At 37.0% G+C, this 27,647-nt stretch overlaps 7 protein-coding genes and 1 pseudogene across 7 annotated transcripts; 6 read left to right on the top strand and 2 right to left on the bottom strand.

Moving 5' to 3' along the window:
- The first annotated feature begins 4,583 nt into the window (after nt 1–4,583).
- On the top strand, nt 4,584–7,461 carry LOC125207531 (receptor-like protein kinase ANXUR1). Its single transcript, XM_048106914.1, has one exon. The coding sequence runs from the start codon at nt 4,612–4,614 to the stop codon at nt 7,288–7,290; it is 2,679 nt and encodes an 892-aa protein (XP_047962871.1). The 5' UTR covers nt 4,584–4,611; the 3' UTR covers nt 7,291–7,461.
- A 1,974-nt stretch (nt 7,462–9,435) lies between these two features.
- On the top strand, nt 9,436–10,828 carry LOC125206338 (annotated as a pseudogene).
- Nucleotides 10,829–10,925: 97 nt separating this feature from the next.
- Nucleotides 10,926–13,658, top strand: LOC125207532 (ATP-dependent Clp protease proteolytic subunit 5, chloroplastic). Its single transcript, XM_048106915.1, has 7 exons — nt 10,926–10,971; nt 11,061–11,153; nt 11,477–11,522; nt 11,602–11,674; nt 12,129–12,163; nt 12,267–12,355; nt 13,169–13,658. Exons 1-7 carry the CDS (start codon nt 10,942–10,944, stop codon nt 13,367–13,369), a joined length of 567 nt encoding a protein of 188 aa, XP_047962872.1. The 5' UTR covers nt 10,926–10,941; the 3' UTR covers nt 13,370–13,658.
- Nucleotides 13,659–14,189: 531 nt separating this feature from the next.
- On the top strand, nt 14,190–15,074 carry LOC125206337. Its single transcript, XM_048105606.1, has one exon. It carries the CDS (start codon nt 14,190–14,192, stop codon nt 15,072–15,074), a length of 885 nt encoding a protein of 294 aa, XP_047961563.1.
- Nucleotides 15,075–16,705: 1,631 nt separating this feature from the next.
- Nucleotides 16,706–18,522, top strand: LOC125204981 (DELLA protein RGL2-like). Its single transcript, XM_048103761.1, has one exon. The coding sequence runs from the start codon at nt 16,837–16,839 to the stop codon at nt 18,361–18,363; it is 1,527 nt and encodes a 508-aa protein (XP_047959718.1). The 5' UTR covers nt 16,706–16,836; the 3' UTR covers nt 18,364–18,522.
- Nucleotides 18,523–20,039: 1,517 nt separating this feature from the next.
- LOC125207228 (calvin cycle protein CP12-1, chloroplastic-like) lies at nt 20,040–20,737 on the top strand. Its single transcript, XM_048106475.1, has one exon. It carries the CDS (start codon nt 20,175–20,177, stop codon nt 20,556–20,558), a length of 384 nt encoding a protein of 127 aa, XP_047962432.1. The 5' UTR covers nt 20,040–20,174; the 3' UTR covers nt 20,559–20,737.
- A 216-nt stretch (nt 20,738–20,953) lies between these two features.
- LOC125207227 (bZIP transcription factor 53) lies at nt 20,954–22,148 on the bottom strand. The gene is made up of 2 exons (XM_048106474.1): nt 22,021–22,148; nt 20,954–21,848 (listed from the first exon to the last, which is right to left on the bottom strand). Exon 2 carries the CDS (start codon nt 21,540–21,542, stop codon nt 21,126–21,128), a length of 417 nt encoding a protein of 138 aa, XP_047962431.1. The 5' UTR covers nt 21,543–21,848; nt 22,021–22,148; the 3' UTR covers nt 20,954–21,125.
- Nucleotides 22,149–23,189: 1,041 nt separating this feature from the next.
- Nucleotides 23,190–24,134, bottom strand: LOC125206336. The gene has a single exon (XM_048105605.1). The coding sequence runs from the start codon at nt 24,132–24,134 to the stop codon at nt 23,190–23,192; it is 945 nt and encodes a 314-aa protein (XP_047961562.1).
- Nucleotides 24,135–27,647: the final 3,513 nt, after the last annotated feature.

Raw genomic sequence — 27,647 nt, 5'->3', positions numbered from 1 at the left:
ATATGATAGGTATTTAGTTCCAATAGTACTCAAAAACCAATCTCATTTTTGGTTTTTGAGAAAAAAATATCTATCTTTAGGTTTACACTAAACCAAAACCTAAAAGTTTTTCAAATTTTGTGAGTAAAAAAAGCATAATTTAGAGAATATTTTTTTAAGTTTGAGTTTAGTATAAATGGTTAGAGTAAAATCAATATTTAGTGTGACGTTTACATTAAAATGAGTTTGAGTTTAATGAAATGGTTGGAGATGCTCTGCCATCATGATTGGATTATAAATGTAGATTAATTAATTTATTCAGTTGGTGGGTTCATTTAAAATATCAAAACACAAAAAGTAAGGCGGACCTTAAAAATGTCATGGACCAAAACTATCTGTATCTATCTAGGGTCATATTCTAATGCTTATAGCACCCTAATCTAAAATCAAGACCAAATCTCCACTTTTAAATTTTAAAATGAGTGAATGAGATTAAATCTTACGAATCTCAATAAATAGTAGACAAAATATCAACAAAATGGTAATATCGTCATTATGTTATCATATGATATTTTTCGTGAATGTTTTTTTATATCAACATAGTGTATTACAAATATCAACAATATGACATAAGAACATCAACACTAGTACAATAAAATATCAACACATATTTATTGAGATTTTTACATGGTTTTATTGAGATTTTTTGAAGTATTTGTTGATAAAAATCTGGTTATCAACATTTACGAAAACTAAAATAAAAAATCTCAAATTTCATCATCCGAACGTCGTCGGAATATATGCAATTGAGATCTCATTGGAATCCTTATAAAGTTATCTTTAATTTGATATATTTTTTGCGAAAAAATAATTTAAATCGAGAGAGTTACGTAAATTTAAAGTTTTAAGATGATTTTAATGAGAGAGAATCGACATTAATACCCTCTAATTTTATTTATTAATTTTCTTAATTAAAAATATAATCCACGTGGCATTATTTCAACTACTAAATCTTCTAATCTAATGGCTAAAATTTAGTCTTAATTTTGGAATGGCTAATTAATTAGCAATTGATCACCCCCTATCTATCTATATGGTTATCTATATCGATATATATGGGCTTAAAAAGAATTATTATAATCAAAAACAAATTTATACTACAACCTATGAAAGGGTTGACCTTAGAACTTTTTTAACTTTTGAACTCTCATATTGTGCCACATAAGATTTCACGTTATATTCACGCAAAGTGAAGATTCGGTTTTCTCTACAACAAACATTAATATATTATTATAATTAAGGTAAATAGTCATTTAAATTACTAAATTTGGTCAAAATTTGCTCTTTCCTACGAAGTTTGAAATACGTTAACTAAATTACGATGTTTCAATTTTTCTAGTTTATCCAGTTAGTTGAATTTTAGGCGGAATCTTTGTTGACGTGGATTAAGATCTCAAGATGGATTGAGATTTAAATCATGAAAAAGATGCGCGTATAATCCAAAGTGCAATCACAATGAGCTTAATCTTATAGTTGGATTGAGATTTCAAGATTGATTTCAATGTAGAGATGCAAAGATTTCACCTAAAATTCGACCTATGTGATAAACTAGAAAAAATGAAACCTCGTGATTTAATTAACAGATTTTAATCTTCGTAGGATGGACAGATTTTGACCAAACTTGATGATTTAAATGGCTATTTACCCTGATAATTAAGATCAAACTAGAAATTAAATCTCAGTCATCCATGTTTCTAATCTAGTGGATAAAATAAATCAAGCAAATGATACTTCATTTTTAGATCATTGTACTTCATTTTATACGAATTTTATTATTTGATTATTTTATTTCATTGTAGAAAGATTGAACTAAAATGATCTTACTTTATGTTATTTAAGAATTAGTTTTGCTTATATGATTCATATTCTCTCTTTTATGTATATAAAGGTGAGGTTAGTTGTAGGAATAGCATGTTGTTTCCAAAGTTCTGCTGTACTATGACTTGGTACTTCATGAGGCGCATAATTTGAACAATAAGTAACTATATTTGTATTTTGCATAATTTAAATATTGATACATGACATGCTTAGATTTTTTTTCATATTTTTCCTTAAATATTTTCAATTGATTTTTATGTTGTTTGGGAATTCCGGAGTTACAAGAGATAAAAACTTGCCGAGCGTAATACAACTCAAAAGAAGGAATACAGAATGTAGAAAACTGAAACTAAATTAAAATGTAGGAATTCGAAACTATAGACCGTGAAAGTGAGGAAATAGCCGAGTCGAGGACGAGGAGGCCTCTTTCCGCAAGGCGAGATACGCCCCCGGTAGTGCTCTCGGATTGGCGTGTGATGCTTATGTTTGTTGCTTGTCTATGATTTCTAGTATCTTAGAATGCACAACCGTCCACAGACACCGGTGCGACGCGGCACGGCGGGTGGGCGGCGGCAACGCGCGCGTGTGGCTCTTCGACCCAACTTGATCCACTAGAATTTATTAAGTGTAGTAAAACACTTAATTTATACACCTCAAACAGAGACTCTCACTTCCAATGTGGGACAACTAACACTGGTTGATTGCTCCCTACATTCAAGACTTCAAGCTTACATAAAGCTCAATCGTGCCCAACTTTAATCCACTATTTCTCATTCACCGGGAATCGGATTTGAGAAAGTGAATAACTACGATCATCTACGTGGAACATATACCGATGCTGTAGCATTTAATTTTGAAAAATTAAATGTCTCATGACATTTATTATTCGGTCAAAGTCCATTGACCGGGCACATTTAATCCATGATTCCAATATATGCTTGATTGTTCTATATACAAAGTTAGAAGCATCATCAAGAGGTTCATAATAAATTTGACGATATGACTATCACTATGTTGGAGGATACATTTTGCCTAAAGATTTTATTATAGTATTAAAAATATAATATATATTTACAAGTAAAATAATATAAAAATATATGTGGGCAATGAATAAAAATTGAAACAAAGTTTGTTGGTGCTTGTATTCAACAGCACAGACAATAATGGCTATGTGCAAAAATACATTTAATTCACCCTCATTTTGGTGAATGGTTTTATTATTCTTGAGAAAGTTGAGAAAGGCAGATGTAAATATGAATGCAGCAGATGCGAAAAGAAACATGGCATTGCTATTAAATGGTATAAAAAATTACTACTCCGTACAATTTTATTATTAGATTTTTTAGGTACTATTATTCTACAAGTTGTGGATCATAGACAACGCATCATTATTGGTCTGAAACAGAGAGAGTTGCCAAATCTCGAGAAAGAAGGTTGATCATATTGTTCTAGCTGAGAAGGCTATATATGTTAAAATAATTTATTTGCTTAATATGTTATTTGTATATAGTTTTAGATGAATTTAACTGTTGTTTATATGTTTGAAAGGAAAATATCATTCCCAAAGAGATTGAGGATAAAATTGTTGGAACAACTTATCTACTCAAAATTGCTGCTATTTGGAATGATTTGGAATACAACACCCTTTCAATGTGCAGTAAAATATGCACAATTCCACGCATTATAGAAAAATATTAGTTGAGAAAATTGGCAAGTAATAAAAGGAGAAGAAAACCTACAAATAAAGTGCAATGAAAAAATTGAGGAAAAAGATAGTAAGATTAGTTATTTATAACTTGCAAGTAATTATTTGGAAAAAAAACACACAAATAAATAAGATTAACAAATTCATAATGAGACCAGACTTATTACAAAAACAACAGTAGTTTGGTTTGGAAGATCAATTTATTAAAGTTACTTCCAATTAAGCAACTCCATATGGATATTTTGCAATAACATGTGCAGCCACATATTTTGAACACAAGATATACTTCTTTTGTCCCTTAAAAATAGACCACATTTATAATTTTAAGATGTCCCTTAAAACTAGACCAGTTTTATTTAATAAAACCTTTTTTATTTATAATGAGGTAGTCTCGTTCTCCACTAATGAATACAATCACTTTTTCTTTCTATCTCTAATTTACTTTACCAATTGTGCATTATACATATATTATCTATTTTTTAGGGACGAATGGAGTACTACTATGTAGCAGTTTCAAAAATAAAAAGAACTTAACCCTAAATAATATTTGAATTAAAAGTAAATAGGTAAGTAGATGATTAATTGAAAATTTGCAACTACAGTTTGAGATCCTTTGTACTATCTCCGAATTTTCACTATCATGCCACTTTATATCTGTCTCTATTAGATATAGAAATAATGGAGAAAAGTTATTTTGAGCAACTATATTTCTTACCAAATACTTACCTAGAGTTTCACTCATTATTAATAAACAAATAAATTTTAAATTTTTTATTTGTGTAAATAGTCCACATTGAGACATTCACTCAACTCCACCCATCTACAATTTTCCTAAGAAAAAGCAAACCATCAAAAATGAAAAATTGAAAATGAAGTTAATAAACAAAACCCAAAATCATATGAATCTACGTCGACCTCAAATTCATAACAGCAAATTTTAAAAAATAATGTGAAATCTCAACAAGAAAAAGAATTCAGAAAAAGCAAAACAGGGAATAGAAAAAGTAGGCATACAGGAAAATCAGAAATTCAAACCCTTTGTCTCCTGTATGCCAAAAGTTTTTCGCTCATGTATTGACGCAGCCATGGTTAAACATTACAACCACACCATTATAAAGAAGGCTGTTCTCTCTCTAGCAATCATTTCCCTTCTCTCTATCACAACCCATGCACAAGCCAAACCTCTTATTCTCAATTGTGGCTCCACAAACCCTGCCAAAGATGCCGACGGCCGCTCCTGGGATCCCGATGACAAATTCCTCGCTGCCGGTACCAAATTCGTTGTCGCTAAAGCCGACGTTCAGGATCCTTCGTTGCCATCGGAGGTTCCTTACATGACAGCCCGGATCTTCCAATCCGAAGCCAAGTACCAATTCCCTCTCAAAGATTCAACATCTCGGACTATGCTCCGCCTCCATTTCTACCCCTCCTCGTACCCTAATTTCGACATCTCCAAATCCTACTTTGCTGTCGTTGCCGGCGGCGTCACGTTGCTGAGCAATTTCAGCGCCTCCATATCAGCGGAGGCGCTCTCTCAAGCTTACTTCATCAAAGAATTTTTCCTCGCGCCGTCGGATTCCCCGACGCTCGATGTCACATTCAAGTCGTCGGCCGATAAGCCGCAAGCTTTCGCATTTGTGAACGGGATTGAGGTTTTGCCGATTCCTGCAATCTTCGATTCAGATCCTGCATTGGCCGGCACCGTGGGGGCGGGTGTGGACGCGACGGGGGCGACGACGGTGCCGATCAGCGATAGCAGCATGGAGACGATGTTTAGATTGAATGTAGGCGGGCAGTATGTTTCGCCTGTGAATGATTCTAACGGACTAATGCGGAGTTGGTATGATGATAGTGTTTACTTGTATGGAGCGGGCATAGGAGTTGCGGTGGCGGCAAATACAAGCATCGCTTATAAAAGCATGCCTTCTTACATGGCCCCACTCGATATCTACTCCACTTATAGATCAATGGGCGCATACAAGGATGTGAACAAGAATTCAAATCTTACATGGATCTTCCAAGTTGATCCCAATTTCATGTACATGTTGAGGTTCCATTGGTGCGATTCCGAGATGACCAAGCCTAATCAAAGAGTCTTCGACGTATTCATCAATAATAAAAGTGCCGAATACGACGTCGATGTATTTGCTATGACCATGGCAACATCCACCCCGATCAAGAAGGACTACGTAGCTCGAGTCGCTGAATCGACCTCGGAGCTCTGGGTGTCATTGCGCCCTACAGACGCCACGAAATCACAGTTTGTGGACGTTTTGCTAAACGGGCTAGAAATTTTCAAGTTGAGCGACGTCGCGAAGAAAAACTTGGCAGGCCCCAATCCTTCCATCTCTGACTTGATGAGGAAGTATCAGGATGGTCCTGCCTCGTTCGCCTCTGAGAAATCCGCAGTCTCAACAGTGATCATCACCGGGGCAGGTGGGGCATGCGCAGTGGGACTCGCATTTGTCGCGTGTCTCTTCGTATACCAGAGGAAACAAAGAGACCCTAAGGGAGATGGCTCCACCACGTGGCTGCCTATTTCTTGGAACTCGAGCTCCACCACAATGAAATCGTCCGTGTCTGGCAGGAGCCAGGGCGGGGGCGCGGGCATCTCATCCGACGCCGCGTGCAACTGCCGCTACTTTAGCCTATCGGAGATCATGAGTGCCACCAAGAACTTCGACGAGTCCAACGTGATAGGCGTGGGAGGCTTCGGAAAAGTGTACAAGGGTGTGGTCGACGGCTCCACAATGGTGGCTGTCAAGCGATCCAACCCCTCATCTGACCAGGGCATAAACGAGTTTCAAACAGAAATCGAGATGTTGTCGAGGCTGAGGCACCGACATCTAGTCTCCTTGATCGGATTCTGTGAGGACAACGGAGAGATGATTCTTGTGTATGACTACATGGGGCAAGGAACACTAAGGGAGCATCTCTACAAGGGAAATAAAATAGTTTTATCATGGAAACAACGACTAGAGATATGCATCGGAGCAGCGAGAGGCCTACATTACCTCCACACTGGAGCTAGATACACCATCATCCACCGTGACGTCAAGACCACTAACATTCTCCTCGACGACAAGTGGGTGGCCAAGATGTCCGATTTTGGGCTCTCCAAGACTGGCCCGGACATGAACAAAGGCCATGTTAGCACAGTGGTGAAAGGCAGCTTCGGATATTTAGACCCAGAGTATTTCCGAAGGCAGCAACTAACGGAAAAATCTGATGTATACTCATTCGGAGTGGTTTTATTTGAGGTTTTATGTGCTCGGCCAGTGTTGAACCCTAGCTTGCCAAAGGAGCAAGTGAGCCTGGCTGATTGGGCACTGCGGTGTGCGAGGAACGGCACGCTCGAGGACATCATCGACCCACAACTACAGGGGAAAGTGGGCCAAGAGAGTTTGAAAAAATTCATGGAAACCGCAGAGAAATGCTTGGCCGATCACGGCACGGAACGCCCCTCCATGGGCGATGTGTTGTGGAACTTGGAGTTCGCTCTACAGGTACATGAAAATCCCGATCACAGTAGGGGCGGTTCCACTACGACAGGGAGCGTTGACTTCGAAGGACAGATCGATCAGAATAGCATCATGGCTATGCACAGAAGCATTTTGAATATTGAGGACGATGATGATGATGATGAAGAAGCAGCAAGGAAACCACAAAACGGAAGTGATAATCCCGATGAGATGTTCTCGCAAATTGTCAACCCTACTGGTCGTTAATATTCTTTGTTTCACATTCATCCCATCTTTCACTATATACAACACCGAATGCTATCGGTGAATTTGTAATTATATGTTTAATTAGCAGTAAGCTTCTGATCGACCTAACTTTGGGACTATTTATATGTTGATATTTGTATGGAGTGGATTGTTGTTGCAATTTTTTATTGAGTTCAGATGGTCATCCTCTTTAAAGCATTTAATAAGTTCTTATTACTCCTATTTTTTTTATGTTATGGTATAATTAATTAACACAACAATATTCATGAGTAATTTATTTCCACATTAGTCATCGGGATCTCCATCGTATGAAAAAAAAGTATACCACTCTCCAAGTATATTTGGATCTTATATCAGGATTTAGGTACCATATATAGTCTAAACAACCGCAACAAATAAAATTATTCATATTGTTTTGAGTAATAAAGTATCATTGAAATTGTTAACAAAATCTGTAACTAAAGTTGTTTTACTTAAATGTAAGAGTGTCCATAATAGGACCGCCGCCGCAGTCGTCGTGTTGCGCAGCGGCAGTCTGTTGCAAGCCGCAACGGCACCGCGACGGTTGTTTAACAGCCTAGGTGCCGGCTTTGCTGGGTAGGAGGACGGCGGTTGCGTGGCGGTCAATTTTTTTTTTTTTAATTCTTTAATTTTCATCTATAAAATACCCATTTTCAATTCATTTTTTTCATTTCATTCCAATCTCAAATTTCAAATTTTTTCTCAAATCCACTCTCCGAGGCTGTGGCTGACTGATATGTGGCGTTCAACTATTGTGGACACTCTAATAGTCTAATACTTAGGGGTGGGAATACAGGTATCCGTGGATACCCGACCCGAAAAAACCGGTATCCAAACCCGATAATCATCTAAATGTCTATCCCAAACCCGACCCGATATATTTTCGGGTACTCCAATACCCGCCCCGGGTATCCATACACGACGTATCGGGTACCCAAATACCCGACTCTTTACATATGTTAATAACTAATAAAAAAATAATAATTTCATATACTGATATAAAGGGTCCTATTCTAATGTTTATAGCACCCTAATCCAAAATTAAGACTAAATCTCCACCCTTGGATTTTAAAATGAGTGGATGAGATTAAAGCTCACAAATCTCAATAAATAGTAGACAAAATATCAACAAAAGGGTAATATCGTCATTATGTTATCATATGATAATTTTCGTGAGTGTTTTTTTATATCAACATTGTGTATTACAAATATCAACAATATGACATTAGAATATCAACACAAGGACAAGAAAATATCAACACATTTTTATTGAGATTGGACGTGCATAATATTGAGATTTTGCCTACAATATATTGAGATTTTTTGTTGCATTTGTTGATAAAAGCTGTTTATCAACATGCATACGAAAATTAAAATATAATTTATTAAATTTCATCACCCGAATATCGTCGGAACATATGCAATTGAGATCTCGTTGGAATCCTTATTAAATTATCTTTAATTTGATATATTTTTTTGCGAAAAATTAATTTAAATTGAGAGAGTTACATAAATTTAAAGATTTGAGATGATTTTGAGGAGAGAGAAAGTAATCAGTTATAATTACTATAGATTATATAGATTTGACATTAATACCCTTTTAATTTAATTAATAATTATTTAAATTTAAAATATATTACACTTGACATTATATCAACCACAAGATCTTCTAATTTAATGGTTAAAAATTGGTCTCAATTTTGGATTAATAATTAGTTAGCAATTGATCATATCCTCTGATATAAATATAGAAATATTTAAATTGATTAATATCTTTAATGTTGCATTTATTTTGTAGTATAAAACTATAAAAAAATGGGTCAATTTTATTTTAAAGTATGTGATTATATTTATTAGGATTGGTTATTCAATATGTAAGTAAAATAATAAAAGTTACGCATTTAATTAAATAGTAGAAGCAACCAAAATATAATTTAAAAGTCAAAATAATTAACTAAAATATAAAAACCATATGAGTTGGTTATGCAATACGTAAAACTTAGGAGTTTGGAGATGTTGTGACCTAGAGAGTAATAGAGATTGACTTATTTATATAAGTTTAGAGAAAGTTAACCTAGTAAGTTGAAATTAGTAAATAAATTAGCCTAACTCTTGAAGTCCAAAATGGCTAAACTTAATTCAAAAATTGCTTTAAATAATAAATTGGATATTCGGATAATATCCGATACTCATTTAGGTTACCCAATACCCGATTTATCTTAAATTTCAATACTTAATCCCATACCCAATCCCATAAAATTGGATATTGGGTATCCAATTCCCGGCGTATATCGAGTCGGGTACAGATAAACCCAATACCCGATATCCGTATTCTCACCCATATTTACTACTCCCTATATTATAATAGTAGTAATAGTAAGTAGTAGGAGTAATTTTTTTGTTTCATCTGCTCATTTAAAAAAATATATTTACTTCAATCCTTTTTAAACACAATTTCCTGAATAGCTAATATGTGTACTACATAAAATATAGAATTATCACATACTCCTATTAGCTATTCAGAAAAGAGAAAATTCGAAAAAAATGATTAATTTCGCTGACCTTTCGAAATGAGGGATTAATTTCGCTGACCTTTCAAAATATAGGTCTGAGGCATGCGAATTTTTCGGAATAAGGGATTTTAGATATTTTATGCATTTTCTCTTCTTTTTAATGATTATTTGGTTCCTAACCTTTATTAATTAACCAAATTACCCTCCATAAATTTTAACCCAATTTATAAAAAATCATCAGACCCTGACAAGCTCCAGCCCTCGACTTCATCAGCCACCTATCCCAGCGCATCCACCTCAACCGCGGCGCCGCGGACTTCCTCCACAGATACCCCCACATCTTCCACATTTTCAACATCCCCGACAAGCTCCAGCCCTTCTGCTCCCTCACTCCCGCCGCCCTCCAAATCGTCCGCCAAGAATCGGGGGCCATCGAAAAATTCCTGCCGCTCGCCATTACCCGATTAGTCAAAATTTTGTCCATGTCCCTCACAAAAAAACTACCTCTTCGGGCGATCTTCAAGGTCTGGAAGGAACTGGGGCTGCCCGATGACTTCGAGGACTCCATAATTTCAAGAAATCCCGAGGTTTTCGCATTAGAAGACGACAATGAGATCAATACCCATTATTTGGTTTTGAAAGACAGCGGTGAATTTTGGGATTGTTTAGTTCCTGCGGTGGAGAATTGGAGAATGACGGAGTGTTGTAGAGAGGAATGCAACGTGGATAGGACTGAGCTGCAGTATAGTTTCAAGCAAGGGTTTCTGTCGGGAATGCGGCTAGGGAAGAATTTTAAGGCCAAAGTTAAGGAATGGCAGAGGTTTCCCTACATTGGTCCGTATGAGGAGATGACTGCCAAGGAGAATAGGAGTAAGAATGGCGCGATGAAGATGGAATAGCGGGCAGTTGGGGTGGTGCACGAGTTCTTGAGCTTGACTGTGGAGAAGATGGCGGAGACGACGATTGTTCGTGGAAGTTTCTACAGAAAGACCCCTTGGTTCTAGCAAACGGATCACAATTACAGGTACCTGGGAGCATACCGATGGAATGAACGAAATACGAACAGTTAACATAATATGGTCATAGATCTTAGGTTGTAACTTGATCATGAGCGAATATGAGTGTTATTAGCCAGCTTTTCCAATACGTGAGACATCTTTTGCTGAAATTTTCATTCAGAATATATTTTACTGTTAGTTACTCTGCTATAGTTGTAACTCCCTATTGATATTTCAGCGGATAATACGATGTGGTGGAGCCGTTGATGATGATATGGCAAACATCATTGTTGCTCAATTGCTTTATCTTGATGCTGTTGATCCCACTAAGGTGTGTTTTACTTTCATCTGATAATTTAGTCTTTTTATTTAGAGTGTGGTATTTCTTGCGCGACCTATGAGCAGATAAGTTCTGTTCGGTGTTAGCTCCGTTAGTAGTTTCCCTGGGGTGTTATATTTGGAAATTAGAACAAGGAATGGTTATGATAATGATTGCTTACAGCTTACTCACTCAAAAGTATTTCATAGCAATGTGTTGTCCCATTGGTATCTCTGGTAGCCTGGTTTTCCTGGCCTCTTTGTAGTGTGATGAATATATTCCTGTTATGTTCACTTTTGACAACCTAAGTATTTAATTTATATTGTACTGAACAGGATATAGTCATGTATGTGAACTCTCCAGGTGGATCAGTTACAGCTGGTATGTATATTGTTTAAAATGTCCATTACCTGTTAGCTGAGTGTACAAATATCTTATCTGCTTCCTTTTAACTTTCTAGGAATGGCTATCTTTGATACCATGAGGCACATAAGGCCTGATGTTTCAACCGTATGCGTTGGGCTTGCAGCTAGGTGAGGCCACCACACCTACTATAGCTTTTGGGAAATGACTTCAAAATTAATGTTCACATTTAATGATCCATTTCTAGAATAATCAATGAAAGGAATGAGCTTCAGCAAGCATAGAGTCATTTTACTTGGTGCCTAGATATTTTTAGTTTATATTGATACTTGATAGAGGAATTCATAGATTACATGTCGATGATGCCTTTTACCCTTGGGTTTTTAGCAGTAGTTAAAGAGAGGGCAGGCTATGCCTTCTGCATTCTGCATGCACCTTCAATATTTAGAAATAGCTGTTAGGATATCATTTCAAACCCATCTGACCTCTGTCATCATGTGGTCTAGATGTCTTTTTATACCCTAAACTTTTAACACTTGCTTATGGGTACTTTACTTGTGCATTTTCTTATTGCCACTATATGTCTTTCTAATGAAGTCATATCGTGTCCTTATTCTTGTGCAGTATGGGAGCTTTTCTACTAAGTGGTGGTACTAAAGGTAGTTTATTTCATTTCTTTTGGTTATTTAAGGATTCTACAATAGTTTTTCTCATGTTCTTAGATGAGAGTCTTATATTCTGATCTTGTAATTATAACTGAAGGAAAAAGATATAGTCTTCCTAACTCAAGGATAATGATCCATCAGCCCCTTGGTGGAGCACAGGGTGGGCAGACTGATATTGATATTCAGGTGATTTCATCTTTTTTGGTATTGGGTGGATGATATCCTTATAATGAGATGGACATTGCCTTTTATCGCTGTTAGTTTGTATTTGTGAATTATTTTAAGGTTATATAATTCTGTTGGTTTCTGTACAAATTTACAATCATTGTGAATATTTATATGTTTGATTGAATTCTTAATGGGTGATCATATCCCAACTTAAATCATGCCGAAGTAATTTAAGCATGAAGCTTTATTTTATCAGCATTGTTGTTGGTATCACAAAGTAATGTTTTTGTTGGTTTCTTACCCAATTTTTGTTGGTATCACAAAGTAATGTTTCTTATCACAATATTCTGGCTCTCAGCTAGATGATGTTTGCTATCTGTTTTGTAACTTGGTTTAAAGCTTGGAGGTTAGGATTGAAATGTGCAAGGTGTGAAACTGTGAAATTATGTTTCATTTTTACCCAAGCTTTACATCTGTGTTTGATCTCTAGCATTCTGTCCATCCAGATTCCAGAGACTCAACCCATTAGCTTATAACTATTGGTTTGTTACTTTTTCATGATATCCTTTATCGCTCTACGATATGTGAAGAAGCACTAAACCAGAAACCCTGACTTTATGATTAGAGCTATGAGTTACGCTGATAGACACTCTAATTGGGTAGCTTTTTGATGGTTGTCTAACATTTTGATTGAGAGATTCTGTTATATCATGGCCAACCTGATTATGTTGTAAATCTGTTATATTGCAGATTCAGTCACTCAGTAACACCTCTTGATATCCTTTTTTTAGATGAAAATCACTCCTTAGTCCTCAATGTTCTTTGTTGCAGGCAAATGAAATGTTGCATCACAAAGCAAATTTGAATGGATATTTGGCGTACCACACTGGTCAAAGCCTAGAGAAGATCAACCAAGACACAGATCGCGATTTCTTCATGAGTGCTAAAGAAGCCAAAGAGTACGGTCTCATAGATGGTGTTATCTTGAACCCACTCAAAGCCCTCCAGCCGCTTGCAGCTGTAGCAGAATAACTGTAAGGTTTAGTTCAAGCTCCCACCTCTTTTTTGGTTGATGATTGATTTCATAACCAAAAACATGGGTTTTTGTTGATTTCAACTATACAGCTAGAATATTTAGAACCAACAAGATACTTTGTATTGTTCCCAACCGGACGCATCCATGTACGATCATTATTTAGCTATATTTGATGAACTTATCATTGTCCTAAGTAGCAGTCGATACGTGGCACGTTGGGTTCATTTGTCCTTGTGTACTACTCTCTTCATATTTGGAAATAAAAATGTCTCCTAATTAGTGTCATAGTTTGAAATTACATAAAAAAATGATGCCAAACTTTTACTGTCTTCGATGCTATACTACTATTGATGGTAGGAAAACCTTATTCCGAGATAGATAGAGTAATTGGTGAACCTTGTTTGTCTTCAATAATGTTACTAACATATGACACATAAAAATTCTCTTCTCTAACAGCTGATAACCTGTCAATTGTGTCTCATAATATAATATCATCATGATTCATGAAGGAATACTTCAAACTCAGATTGATTCCCATTTCCATACCCACTAACCTAAACTAAACTTGGCTATTATTTTCATGATTTCGCCATGATTATTTAGGTGTACCATGCCTTTCCCAAAAGTATAGAAAAGTCTAGTTAAATAAAAAAGTAATACATGCGACCCTGTCCTAACATCCTTCGTCAACCAGGTCGTGCCCGCCACTTTATTATCACACCATCCCACTTATATATATAAATATGCATATCTCTGTTACATATATCTAAAACACAAATTTTATCTTGTTAAAATTCAATTAGAAACCCAAATCCAATGGAGTTCAATCTATCGGAATATGTTCAAGAAAACCCTGCCGCCGCCGCCACCACCACCACCACCACCAGAGTCCGTTGTGCCGCCACAGCCGCCGTTGCTGTCCTGAGACATCCATTTCAGATAATGACAACCACCCTCCTCAGCCTCCTCCTCCCCTTGTCATTCCTCCTCCTCGCGCGCCTTGCCACCGCCCACTACCTCCTATCCGTCTCCGAGGACTACCCCCCGCCGCCCCCGGCTTCTTTCATCACCTCATATTTCATATACTCCAAGAACCCCACAATCCTCCACTTAATAGTTTCAATCATCAGCGTCTCATCCCTCACCAATGCAGTCACCGGAAAAACCACCTTCCTCAGCCGGTCTCCGGCAGAGCCCCTGACGCCAGCCCGGCTGTACGTTGCATGGCTATTTCTTGTGGTCCTGCAGTTCTGCGTGGGAGTTGGGATCGAAGGCAGCATCGCCGCCAGCGTCGAGGGCTCGAATTTCGGGCAGGACGGCAGCTTTATATGCAGACTGGTCTTCTTTTTTGGGCTGCATGAAATAATGCTGTTTTGGTGGCGGACAGTGGTGAAGCCGGTGGTGGACGACACGATATTCGGGGGGTGGAGGGCGGAGGGGCGGGTGGAGAAGGCGGTGGTGGGGCTGAGCTACGGAGGACTGTGGTGGTGGAGGCTGAGGGAGGAGGTGGAGGCGCTGGTGATGGTGGCGGAGGTGAAGAGGGAGATGATGATGGGGGTTGGGGTGGTGGATTTCCTTGGCTTTTGGTTGTATTACGTGACGGTGACGGTCGGAATGGTTAGGATGCTCAGAGCCTTGGTTTCGACGGTTGCGATCTTGGTACGTAGGCGAGAGAGCCGGCCTAATGACGAGAAGGTTTGAGTTGGACCGGCCTCCGTTAAATTAGACAAAAACTTTGGTGCGCGCACAGTGTCTCCTCATCCTGCCTTCTTGCTCTCACCGTGCACGGGAGAGTGGCTCAATTAAATTATATTTCATCCTCCAATTATTGCTTCATTTTTTTATTTGCTTGTACAAAATTTCTGCTGTCATGTCTTATTATAATCACATTAATTCATGTGATAGTAACTGCGAAATTTCGGAGGTTGATGATGCATTCTATTTATGGTGAGGAAATTGTTATTTAAATTTTATATTTTGAAGATGACATTTTCTTTTTGTCTCGTGTTACTGGGGGCGAGTAAAAAATTCTGGAACTACTTTAGTATGATTGATTTTTGGATAAAGTATGAGTTGTCTCTTGTTCAAGTTTAATTCGAAAAGAATGCATTTAATATTCTTTTAATATTACCATACATGTTAGTATTTCTCAAGTAATACGCGTGGAACATTTCAAAAGTTGATTATTTTTTGGAGGACTGATATTTGCTTGTCACCATGATTAAATTTCAGCTCTGTAGTAGCTTTTGTTGACAATTGACCGATTCATATGATAAAATGACTACTTTTGTAATGCCTTGTTGAATTTTGGGAGTGAGAAATTCTATATACTATATACTATATTTGAGATTACTTTGTCCTGAATCCCTGATGTTCAAGGCAATGTACAATTAAGTCAACTTTTTTCACAATCTTATTAATTTTCACAATCCTGATGTTTCCAAAATTACAATAATTTTCGTCACGAAAATTTCAACCATTCCCAAAACTAAGATAACTTAATAAAGAAAAAGCAAGACACTTTAAAAGACTTGAAGTAATGCAATGTATATGCATGACTAGTAATACTTAAAATTCTCCCAAAAGAGTTGTAAACTTGCAAACAAAAACTAAAGTCCAAACATCTTCAAGTTACTTACAAATTTCATTTCATAATACATGTAGTACATTATATACACTTTTTCAATATATTTTGATCGCTGCCAACAAGACTCACATTGGTAAATATATGCAGTAAAAATCAATAAATTGTTATACAAAAAGTACAAAGATGAGAGTTCAACTTAAATCACATACCAACTTTGAGTTCAACTATGGAGTAACATATTTCATTTTATTAATACATAGTATATCATACTAGTATATTCTTGGTATGTGAATGAGTACAAAGAGGACAGTTCAAGAAGTGTGCTTTTGTCTGTTCCTTATCATCATTTCCATTACTACTGTCATTCAGCGTTATTATCAATCACACAACCTTGTCTTTTCATGGTATATGTGTTTCCATTCTGCAATTTTAAATTTGAGGTTGATTGTGAAATATATGTAGCCATCACTATACACCAAGCATAGAGAAATCTGCAGGCTCTAGACGGATGGATTGCACGTTACGTGCATTCAATATCATACTACGATATTGGTTGACATTACAGATATAGACACAATCGTGTACAGTGCAGAATATATTAGCCAAAATATAAAACCAGAGACATTCTACAAGTCATTTTCCTATATAGCATATAGTATATCTTAATTCTTGGCTTCATTTCCTTGTAAGCTTCTGATTGTCCTTTTCCTGTGTCAAATTCTTGAATATGATCCAATAATTAAACAGTGCTACTATATTATATGCTTATCATCCTAAGCTGGCCTAATTAGTTTCTGTATTTCTTTGTTCTGTTTATAAATTTTGCAACAAAATATCAAATCTTGTTATTTCCTTGATTTGTTTCCTCAAGGGCTGATGTCAAACGCCGTGTCCCAACTGAACGAGAGCGATCATGATCACGATGCAATTTGGAGGATCAAACAAGACATGGATGAGAGCGCGTTCATGGACTTGTTTTCCTCTGTTTTTGGACAAGAGAGCGCTTCTTGTGATGTGGTGCAGAAGATGAACATGGTTGGTTTGGAGCCACCAAGATCAGAATTCAACAAAAATGTGAAGGAAAAGCAGAGATTGAGGAAGCCTATAGAGGGAGACTCAAAGATGAAAAACAGCTTCGATCAGAGATTGTCAATGGAGGAGATCTTGATGGTTGCTGGGGAGAAATTCATCCAATTTTCCACCAACAGAATTGATGGCATGTCTATGCTGTTCCACCCTTATGGCTCTTCAATCTCGGGCCTTTGTTCCGATGATGAGAGAGATGTGGAGATCATGCGCAGCCTTCTCTCTGCAGCAGATAATGTGGGGATGAAGCAGTTTGATGAAGCAGCTAGGCTGCTTGCTCGTTGTCAGATGATGGCGTCTGAATCAGGCACCCCCGTGCAGCGCCTTGCCTGCTACTTCTCTGCAGCCCTGGAGCAAAAGATCAGCAGAGAATGTGGCATGGTGATCAACACGGGGAAAACAGATGGTGGTGGTCATCATGTAGGGCATGCATTAGGCACAGACAACGCGTTCTTGGCCTCGTACCAGCAGCTGCCCTTTGGCCAAGTAATGCAGTTTGTCGGAATGCAGGCCATCATAGAGCAAGTGAGAGGTGGTGGGAAGGTCCACCTGATTGATCTCCAGATCAGGAGTGGGATCCAATGGACGGCTGTGATGCAAGGGCTGTCAGACTCGCAGGTGCAACGTCTCAGAATAACTGCAGTAGGCACAGCCGATCAAACATACATGGAGAAAACCGGCAGCAGGCTACAGAGCTTTGCTCAGTCTATGAACCTTCCCTTCTTGTTTGAGGTTGTCTACTTGCAAGAGATGGATGCATTCAGCGAGGACCTCTTCAGCATCGAACCTGATGAGACCATTGCAGTCTACTCCTTCTTGATGCTGAGGTCCATGATATCAAAGCCCAAGTCGTTAGAGACTGTGATGAAAGCGTTGGCGAGAATTAGGCCAGCTGTGATGGTGGTGAGTGAGGTCGAGGCCAACCACAACTCCCCGTTGTTCATAGACCGTTTCTTGGAGGCCCTACTGTTCTACAGCGCGTATTTTGACTGCTTGGAGGAATGCATGGAGAGGGGCAATGAGTATAGGGCGATTCTTGAGGGGCGTTTCTTCGGGGAAGGGATCATTAACATAGTGGGAGCTGATGACGAGGAGAGGGTGACGAGGAATGTGAAGCTGAGTGTTTGGAGGAAGTTTTTAACGCGGTTTGGGATGGTGGAGATCGCGTTGAGTGATTCGTCAAAGTATCAGGCAAGTCTGGTGCTGGAGCAGTTTGGGAAAGGGAGGTGTTGTGATCTTGAGTTTGATGGGAAGGGGTTGATTGTGGGGTGGAAAGGGACACCAATACAGTCTGTTACAGCTTGGAAGTTTTCATAGATTGGATTGTGATGGAAATGTGTTATTAAGAGTAGATGTAGGCATGTAGCTGTTGAGGTTGTTTGTCTGAATCTTTAATGAAGAAAAGAGTGGTTGAAACATCTATGGCTGTATTTGATTCATTAATAATATTATAGAGGTTCAATCCATTTTTTTCAACTGAAAAAACATCTGCCTTTTGTTGTTGTTGCTGCTGCTGTTTTTGTCACAAGCTAGCTGTTCATTGTATTTGAGTGAGAAAGAGAGAGAGAGAGAGGAGTCAAACATATTCATTTCTAATGTTGTCAATTGGTTTTGGTAAATTTTAATGCGCTATACTAAAGTCGTCTCATGTACGTGCATCAATTAATTAAGTTTCTGCCTCCAAAACTTTTGCATAATTGGTTAACATATGCACCCCTCTCCCAGTTTAGTGTATTAATAAAATGTTTTTTGAACTTCTATGCAAAAATAATGTACGGTACTATGTTTCTCATTTCATATTTTTACATATTTTGATACAATATACTCAATAACACAAGGGCAGATGATACATTTGAATCAAAAGGATTATATATTCGTATGTGAATTCAACACTTGGATTCCTAAAAGCAAAGTAGAATGAATGATGAAGAGAAACAAACTTATGATAGGAAAGCCCAAACATGAAATTAAAACAAACCATAAGCCCATGGACTATGATAATTATCACTGTATCATTAATCATGTTGTGACCTAAATATATAAATCGATGAAATTAAATTTATTCTGAGGCTAGCGCTATCACACGTACTGTTTTTTAAGGAATATTCGAGATTCTACATCATCACATAGAAATAGGTTTTTTGCTTTAGCTCAGGTAAATTTAGTATACAGCTATGTCATTCACTCTCACCCTACATATATATACGTAGACCACGTTTTCTTTTACACACTAGTTCGTTTAAGTATCGTATTCAGCTTGCGTTGGAGGACTGACTTAGTCAAATCATACGTCTTGCGATGCAAAGTATGATGCTCCTCTGTTATTCACTCACGATCCTCCTTTTAAATGATTAGAGTAAATAATTTTTCTTATTTGTGGCCCTGGTAACATTCCTCATTTTGGTCTAAATAATTCAAGAAAAACGTTGGAATATTTTTACAGATAATTTGCAAATGACTTAACCATTAGTAGAAAAGAAATATTAATGATGATTCTTGAACGAATTGGAATAGAAAAATACGACCATCAAATAAAAATGATATTGTTCATCGTTTCAATACTTGTTTTAAAAATTATGTTGTAAAGCAATCGCGTTCTACACCATTTTGCAACGATTTTCAGTTTAAGTGGTAGTGATAAAATAAAATAAGTTATTTGTTGCATTTGATGTATACTGCAAAACCAATTTCAAATTACTCCATAATTTGATCATCATGCTGCGGTGGCCATTTGGAATGCATATTTTCATATTACAAAGCTCAAACCAATAATTTCACCGGATATGCTATAGATTTAATTATTAATCTAAAAGCAAAAATGAAAACGGTGTGATTTATAAAATTCAAATCACCCATTTGTCATCACTAGAAAAATCCATCCGTGAATAGCCTAAGTTAGGTTTATGAAAACTGACTATTAAAAACGACACTTTTATATAATATTATCACCCAATAAAGTATACGTCTAAGCCTATGATTGGCGCAGATATGATAAGAAATTAGTGTTCACAATTCTCCCCAAGCCTCATTTATGTATCTTATGATCCTTACCTAAATATCATACTCCATATTTCTTTTTCCTCAAGATCATTACCTTTGTACAATAGCAATTCATACCAAATCTTGCAATGGCAGCACCAATCTCTAGAGTGAGCATCACACCCACCCCAAAACACTTCTCTAAACCAACAGATTCATCAGACTCTCACCTCATCAACCTTTCATTACCAACCACCCCATGGAGGAGGTGCACCGCCCGCCGAATAAACATCCGGCCAGCAGCAGCCGTCCCTGACAAGCTGTCAGGAAAGGTCGAGGAGAGCATCAAGCATGCACAGGAGGCTTGCTCGGAGGATCCTGTCAGCGGAGAGTGCAAGGCTGCATGGGACGAGGTGGAGGAGCTGAGTGCGGCAGCCAGTCATGCTAGGGACAGGCAGAAGGAAGCCGATCCATTGGAGAACTACTGCAAGGATAATCCTGAAACAGATGAGTGCAGAACTTATGATGACTAATACTGTGTTTCTTCATCTCTAAACCTATGCTTCAATGTTGTAAGGTTATAGTTAAGGCCTTTCAACTATTGTATGAAACAATGGATCATAATTGAGCAACCTGCTGTATCTGGACAATAGCATTGCTATCATCAAAACTCTATTAGCAGCAGAAATACAAGAGATTTAACTTTTATACATATCCTTTTTCATATTACATTCTCACAGAGAGAGAATCAAGCATCATAGGCACAAACATATCAAACAAAACCTGTCTCTAGCTAGTTAGCAACATTGCTACTTGCTAGCATCAAAAGCACTAAAGGGAAGTGCATCTATACGACAAAATTGCAGCTTTTCCAAATACTACTACTTGTGGATCTTTCAACCTCACAAGAATCAATCAATCAGTAGCATAAAGAAGAGGAACTTAATTCAATAGATTCCATAAGAAAATGATCAAATCCAAACACAACCTAATCTTTGTTGAGATAACAATTGTAGGACCAAAACATGAGACTATGCCTAATAGTAAGAGGGCAAGTACAACATCAACATTCAGCATTAGAAACTTCCTCCACAACCATTTCAGCACTGGAACATATCAACAGAAGCAGGGGCGGACTGAATCGGGCAAGGCAGCTGCCACGGCTCGAGCAATGTATCCGGGATGTCCGGAATATCAATCACGAGGCCACTCACCTCAGACGCAATCTGAAGTACAGAATTGAGCGACCTGAGGCGGTCAGTGAGTTCGGAAATCTGAGCCCTCAGCACATTATTGTTGGACGCAACATCTAAGTACAGATTAGCAGTGGCATCAATCATCTCACTCAGCTTCTTGTTCTCCTCCTTTATACGGCCCTCCTCTCCAATCAGCTCATCCAAGCGTTGCTGCTTCTTCATCCGAGATCTACGTGCTGATTCGCGATTAGACAGCTTGCGCTTCCTTTTTCTTTCATCACAATCAGAACCCGGGATCGTTGGCAATTTTTTTGAAGCCATTCCTCAAATGTTATAAACAATCAAATAATTTTCACTAACCCCTAATCCCCTATAGCAATTGAATGATTGAAGAAAGCAATAAAAAAATGAAATGAAAGTGATTAGGGCTTAGCGTGCAAATTCATAGAACCAATAGAGGAAAACTACCGAAAATGAGTGAAGAATTCTAATCTTATGCATCAGCATGGCCAATGTCAGATCAAAACCCTCATAACCTTATCGAAAGATCTCAAATTCCGGAAACCCAGTTAAAAAGGTCTATAAAATCTCTAAATCACAAATCAGACGCTCCGATGAAAAACCAATCTGCAGATGAAATGAGAAACAAAAATTACACGCCGATCATAGAATCAAAACCAGATTTCAATAATTCAATTAGGCACATGAATAAAAATAAAACGCCCAGAAACTCAAAAACTAAAACAAACAAACAAACAAACAAAAGAGAGAAATAAAAGAAAGGGGAAATGAGACTAACCTTGCAGGTAGTGTTGCAAAAGCTGGCGAAAGAAGTTTGGCCTGGTTGAGGAGGGTGGTATTTATAGGTAAAGCGATCCGATTCTGGGGTTTTTTAAAATTAAATTAAAAAATTGAAAATCTAGAAGAGTTGAATTTGGATTTATTTTTGATGGAGAAAGTGGCGTCGGTGTGCGTGGGGCGTGGCGTCGTACGTACGTACTCTGAAACAGACAGCTAATAAATGACGGAATCTTCGCTCTAAAATTAAAATATGCCAATTTCTCACACCACATTTTTACCAGTATCACACACTATTCACCTCTATGTCCGTACTCTAAAAATAAAACTTTTTTAAAAATTCAAATTTTAATATATATATTTAATAAAGTATGAAAAAAAAATATTTAGTAATAATCGTTAAACAAAGATGAGTAATTGAAAATTTTGATTAGGACATAAGACATTTTTTTAGTTTCTCAAATTTAACTAGGAGTCTATGAGATGGAATTAAAGTTTTGACGATTTCATATCTAAGAGCATCCGGCCAACCATAGGCCAGCCATTCTCTCCCCTGTCACGTCAGCAACACTAAAAAAACCACCTGCCACATCAGATTTAAGCTAGCCGCAATAAAAACAATTCAAAATATACTACATTTACGGAATTAAAATTACGATTAAAATACGGAATTAAATTTACGACACATATACGAGAAAATTCATTAATTGCATTTAAAAAAGTTACATAGATAAAAAAAATTACATGCATAATAAAGAAAAAAAACTATCGCCGTGCAATCCTCCGTGCCCACAACTCTTCAATTATATCCTTTTGGAGTTGAATATGAGCATCCACTTAGAGCATGAATAACCCTGGCCCGGATTTGGGCCGCAAGTCCCCTCCACGTCATCATTCCCTCAAATTAGGGGTTCCAGGCCACAACTCCATTAACACCGCAGGCCACAACTCGGGCCACAACTCAGGCCACAACTATTCATCTGCACTATTCACAACATATTTTAATCGTAAAATAGAATACGTTGAACAATTAAAACCGGGAAAATTTATTGTTCAGTCAGAAAATAAGAAAAGAAAATTACAAATCCTAGAAAAAAAAAATTACCAATCCTAGAGAAAGAAAATTACCAAACCTAGAAACAAGAAAATTACAAATCCTAGAAAAAAGAACTACTTTTTCTTCATTTGTGCGCGAAGGTATTCGATCATCTCACGGTGCAATTCGAGCTCGTACTCCGACATTCTCGAGGTATCCCTCGATGTCAACTCCGTCAGCTGGCCCATCCGCAACGTAATACTCATATCCGACATAGAGTCTGATATCTTGTCCAAGGAAGGATTGGGTGGCGGCGGCGGCATAGCGGAGTAGCTCGCAGTTGCCTTCCCCTTTGCTTTCCTCTTTGCCGCCTTTGTGCCCATCGGACGGCTTTGAGTACCAGGAGATGAGAGGAAGAAGTCGTCGTCTGTCACGTTGAGGTCGATTGGCGGACCTCCTTCGCTTGAAGTGTAGTGTCCGGCGGCGACTTTGGTTCTCTTCGCCGCCGCTTCAGCCCCACCAGTGTACTTCGGGCTCTTCTCGACAAGCTTCCAAACGTCGAAGTACTTGAAGTGCTTCTTCCCGTCAGCGAAGAAATCTGCCTTGGCCTTGTCCACAAGGTCCATCTCGCTGTGCCCGCTCGGCCACATCCGGACTACGTTAGTCCACTTGCCATTCCACTTGTTAATCTCCTTCTGCACCCGACCCCAATGCTTGCGTAGCTTCACGTAGGTACGCTCGAACGAGCCTTCGGGTCGACCAGCGTTGTACTTATCCGCAATCCGCTGCCAGAACGCTTTGCCGCTTTGCTGGTTGCCGATCACAGCGTCCTCGGAGACGTCGACGTAGTTCTTGGCCAGCCACATTGTCTCCTGCGGACTGTACTTCTTCGGCCCATCCTCATCGGCAACCTTGCCCTTGCCCCTCCGTGGAGCTGGCTCCATATCGCTGATATCGTACTCATCAGTGCTAACCGGCGATTCCATGTCTACATTGGTAGGCAGCCCGGGACTAGGTGTTGCATCTGGATCGGGTGTCGGCGGCACTTGCCAGTTCTGGGAGTTCACGAAATCGTCCATTTGGCGTTGGTCGCTGTTAAACCAATCCATAGAACTCAAGAAGTCTTGAAATGCTAGAGGATTGAGAGAGAAGTGAGAGTTTGTGTGGAAGAGTTACAAAAAATGAGCAAATATAGTGTATAAATAGAAAACCAAAAAAAAAAAAAAAAAAAAGAAATTCGGTGGGGACTTGCGGCCCGGCCCGAACACAATTAACGCCGGGACGGGCCGCAACCGATGCGGCCCGGGCATGGATAACGCCGGCCGGGACGTGACGGAGGGAGAGGCCCCGGGACGCAACTGCGTCCTCGGGACCGGCCCGGGCCGAGCCGCAACACCATCCAACGCTGAACACGGGCCGGGACTCGCGAGTTGCGGCCCGGCCCCTATGCGTTATTCATGCTCTTAGGTAGCAACAGGTATTAGAATACATGAGCAGTGATGACAGATAAAAATGTACTGTAATTTTCATCTCAATCCATAAACTAATACTCTACTTGTCTCATAAAAATAAAAAAAATTGAAAACAATGCAAATTTTAACACAACGTTGGTAAAATATAAGATAGGCAAAAAGAAACAGTGATTAAATTATTATTAGCAGATAACGAAACTTAAGTCATTATAAATAAAAAGTTAAAAAAAAATAAAAGTTTGACTAAACTAAATTGACAAAAATAACTTTTTTTGGGAAATTAAGGGAGTAATTTATCCGTCCACAATTATTAATGTTCTTTCGTTTTGGCATATCCACAGAAAAATTAGTCTCCTTCAATTTTGATAACATGACACGCCACTTTCTTTTTTCTCTTGCTCTTTCAGTTATCTATTTTTTACTTCCGACTTGACTTCTCAGATAAGTTTTAAATTTTTAAGATTTAAATTATTCATATATTTAATATGAATATGTTTAATATTCAATATTTATTTTTCAAATTATTATTTTTAATTAAGCTATTAAATTTATATATTAATTAACCTTTTATTTGGATTAAAATTGTAATTGAGCTAGAGAATTTAGTTTACCTTCTATTTAGATTAAAATTGAAATTTAATCATTTATTGTAATAGTTTTTAGCAGAATTAACTCACAACCTAATCAACAACACAAAGAGATGTAATTTTTACAAATTTTATCCTTTATTTACTCAATTAAAATTTTAATATATTTTATTAGTCAAAATTTTAATATATTTTTATTAGTCTCTGATTTAATACTATATTTCAATTAGTCTCCAATTAATTAAATAATGCTACTAAATTTATTAAAATAAATTCCAGAATTAGATTAAATTATAAATATTTAAAATTGAACCTAACTTATAAAGTTTATATAACTTTTTATAATATAAGTCGCAATGTAAATTATCACATATAGTTTAATAATAATAATGATATAAAGTGGCAGTTGGGTGAAATACCACAAATACCATTTTTAGCGGAAAAAGTTATGAAAGTTGTGCCTTTTACTGGATTTAAAAGATGCAGTTTAGATGTCTAATTTTATCGGCCCATTCTCATAGAAAAAAGTTTATTCTTTACATTCAGAATCCATCATTAATTATAGATAATACTCTTACTTTATTCATGTAACATCCTTGACTCATAATACTCTTATTCTTGTAACATCCTTGACCATAGTATATATCTCATTTTATATTTTTATATATTATTTTGTCATTAACATGGCATAACATTTAAATGTGATGGCAACAAATAATTTTTGATAATTTAGTATTGTTAAACTCAGGACGAATCCAGAAAATTATAATAGGAGGGATAAAAATATTAATATATAATAAATAATATAAAAATATAATAAAATATAATATATGATAATGATAATAATAATGATGATGATGATGATGATGGAGGAGGACAAAAGTTCATCAAACGGTTAACAATTACAACTATTCTCGACGGTGTCTCCGTTTTTCTAATTTTTAGGCCTTTGTATTAAATATTTGTGTATTTCAGTTTGGGGAGACGGAAAAGAACTAGGAGTAGTAGTAGTATTTTATTAGTGTGGAAAAGTGGCGTGAATATTTAGGGGGGCTGGGACAAATGAGTTTTATTTTTTTGAATAGAGGGGGCAAATTGAGTTTTATTTTTTGGAATGGAGGGGGCAAATTTGTTAAATTCTCCAAATTATTGTCCCACATCGGTTTGGTGATGATCCTAATTTCTCTATATAAGTGTGGATAATCCTCCCCCTTATGAAGCCTTTTAAGGGGTGAGTGACCCATTTCTAATATGGTATCAGAGCAGGACCCAAGTCGATGATGGATTTATTGTCCGGTGTGTCATTCCGGCCCACACGTGAGGGGGCGTGTTAAATTCTCCAAATCATTGTCCCACATCGGCTTGGTGATGATCCTAACTTCTCTATATAAGTGTGGATAACCCTCCCCCTTATGAGGCCTCTCTATATAAGTGTGGATAACCCTCTCCGATGAGTGGCCCATTTCTAATAAAGTTAGTGTTAGAATAATATAATAATATTATGTATATATGTATATAGGTCGATGGAAAGTTGAGCCGAGGCAACTGCCCCTTCTCACTATACATTCCATCCATCCCTGGACTTAAAGGTGTAGGTTAAATTAGAAAGATAATGAATATGCATGGGGTGGATCCCCTGCTGTGGAGGGAACACAGCAGGGGATGCAATGGTATTTAACGGCGTCGTATTGATACAAATATTGCATTCCTTTTCCAGCGTATTGAGCCAATCTTTAACATACTGTAGTTTAATCAAATAGCTTTTAACTTATGATGCATTAACCATTCGAGAGTAATATATTTTAATAGTAGTATGCTTCATTTTAGTGATTCATGCTGTACAATAATTCTATAAAATAACGATTAACTAGTATATTGAACTAGGTACTCATTAAAACTTATAGCTTACTTAGTTAACTAATTAAAATTTCAAAATTTTATATTTAGTTGTATTCTCTTTCCAATTTTATTTAAGTATTAATATTATGACAAATTAGTCTAATATCAATAAATTATTATTTAAAATCATAGCTAAATCTTATCGATTGCAATTGGGAGTTATCAATTGTACTTATAATTTATTTTAACTAAAACATTATTTTAAAATTGTTTTGGTTTAATCTTAATACTCCCTCCATCCCGTGCGTTTTGCATATTCATTTTCAGAATGTCTCAAACTATTTACACAATTTCTATTAAGTAAATATTATGGTATTTAGTTAAGATATTAGAGTCAATTAAGTGTTTCCACATTAAGTGTTGTTTTATTATACTTAAAATTAAAATTCTAATTTAATTACACTATTTACTCATGTTTAAATTTACGCTGTCAAAATGAATAATGCGAATAGCATGAGACGGAGGGAACTATATTATAATAATTGAGAGTTAATTATGTAAGGAATAACTGTCGTTCAAATTATTTTTTTTTACTTATAGTTGATCTCATAATTTTTAATATTAAAATATAAAATTATAACTTTTATTTTTTTCTAATCATCTCACAATGCCTTAAAATGACGCGATTGTGTTT

The sequence above is a fragment of the Salvia hispanica genome, chromosome 2 (assembly GCF_023119035.1).
Source record: "Salvia hispanica cultivar TCC Black 2014 chromosome 2, UniMelb_Shisp_WGS_1.0, whole genome shotgun sequence".
Classification (NCBI taxonomy): domain Eukaryota; kingdom Viridiplantae; phylum Streptophyta; class Magnoliopsida; order Lamiales; family Lamiaceae; genus Salvia; species Salvia hispanica.
The sequence above is the reverse complement of the archived record's forward strand: the minus strand, read 5'-3'. Positions and strand labels throughout refer to the sequence as shown.

Excerpts from the sequence above, each read along its gene's own strand:
- LOC125206337 (XM_048105606.1), top strand. The coding sequence starts at position 14,190 with ATGGAGTTCAATCTATCGGAATATGTTCAAGAAAACCCTGCCGCCGCC.
- LOC125204981 (XM_048103761.1), top strand. The coding sequence starts at position 16,837 with ATGTCAAACGCCGTGTCCCAACTGAACGAGAGCGATCATGATCACGAT.
- LOC125207227 (XM_048106474.1), bottom strand. The coding sequence starts at position 21,542 with ATGGCTTCAAAAAAATTGCCAACGATCCCGGGTTCTGATTGTGATGAA.
- LOC125206336 (XM_048105605.1), bottom strand. The coding sequence starts at position 24,134 with ATGGACGATTTCGTGAACTCCCAGAACTGGCAAGTGCCGCCGACACCC.
- LOC125207531 (XM_048106914.1), top strand. The coding sequence starts at position 4,612 with ATGCCAAAAGTTTTTCGCTCATGTATTGACGCAGCCATGGTTAAACAT.
- LOC125207532 (XM_048106915.1), top strand. The coding sequence starts at position 10,942 with ATGAGTGTTATTAGCCAGCTTTTCCAATAC. Across the intron at positions 11,154-11,476 it reads ATGCTGTTGATCCCACTAAG|GATATAGTCATGTATGTGAA; the intron begins GTGTGTTTTACT and ends TGTACTGAACAG. Across the intron at positions 11,523-11,601 it reads AGGTGGATCAGTTACAGCTG|GAATGGCTATCTTTGATACC; the intron begins GTATGTATATTG and ends TTAACTTTCTAG.
- LOC125207228 (XM_048106475.1), top strand. The coding sequence starts at position 20,175 with ATGGCAGCACCAATCTCTAGAGTGAGCATCACACCCACCCCAAAACAC.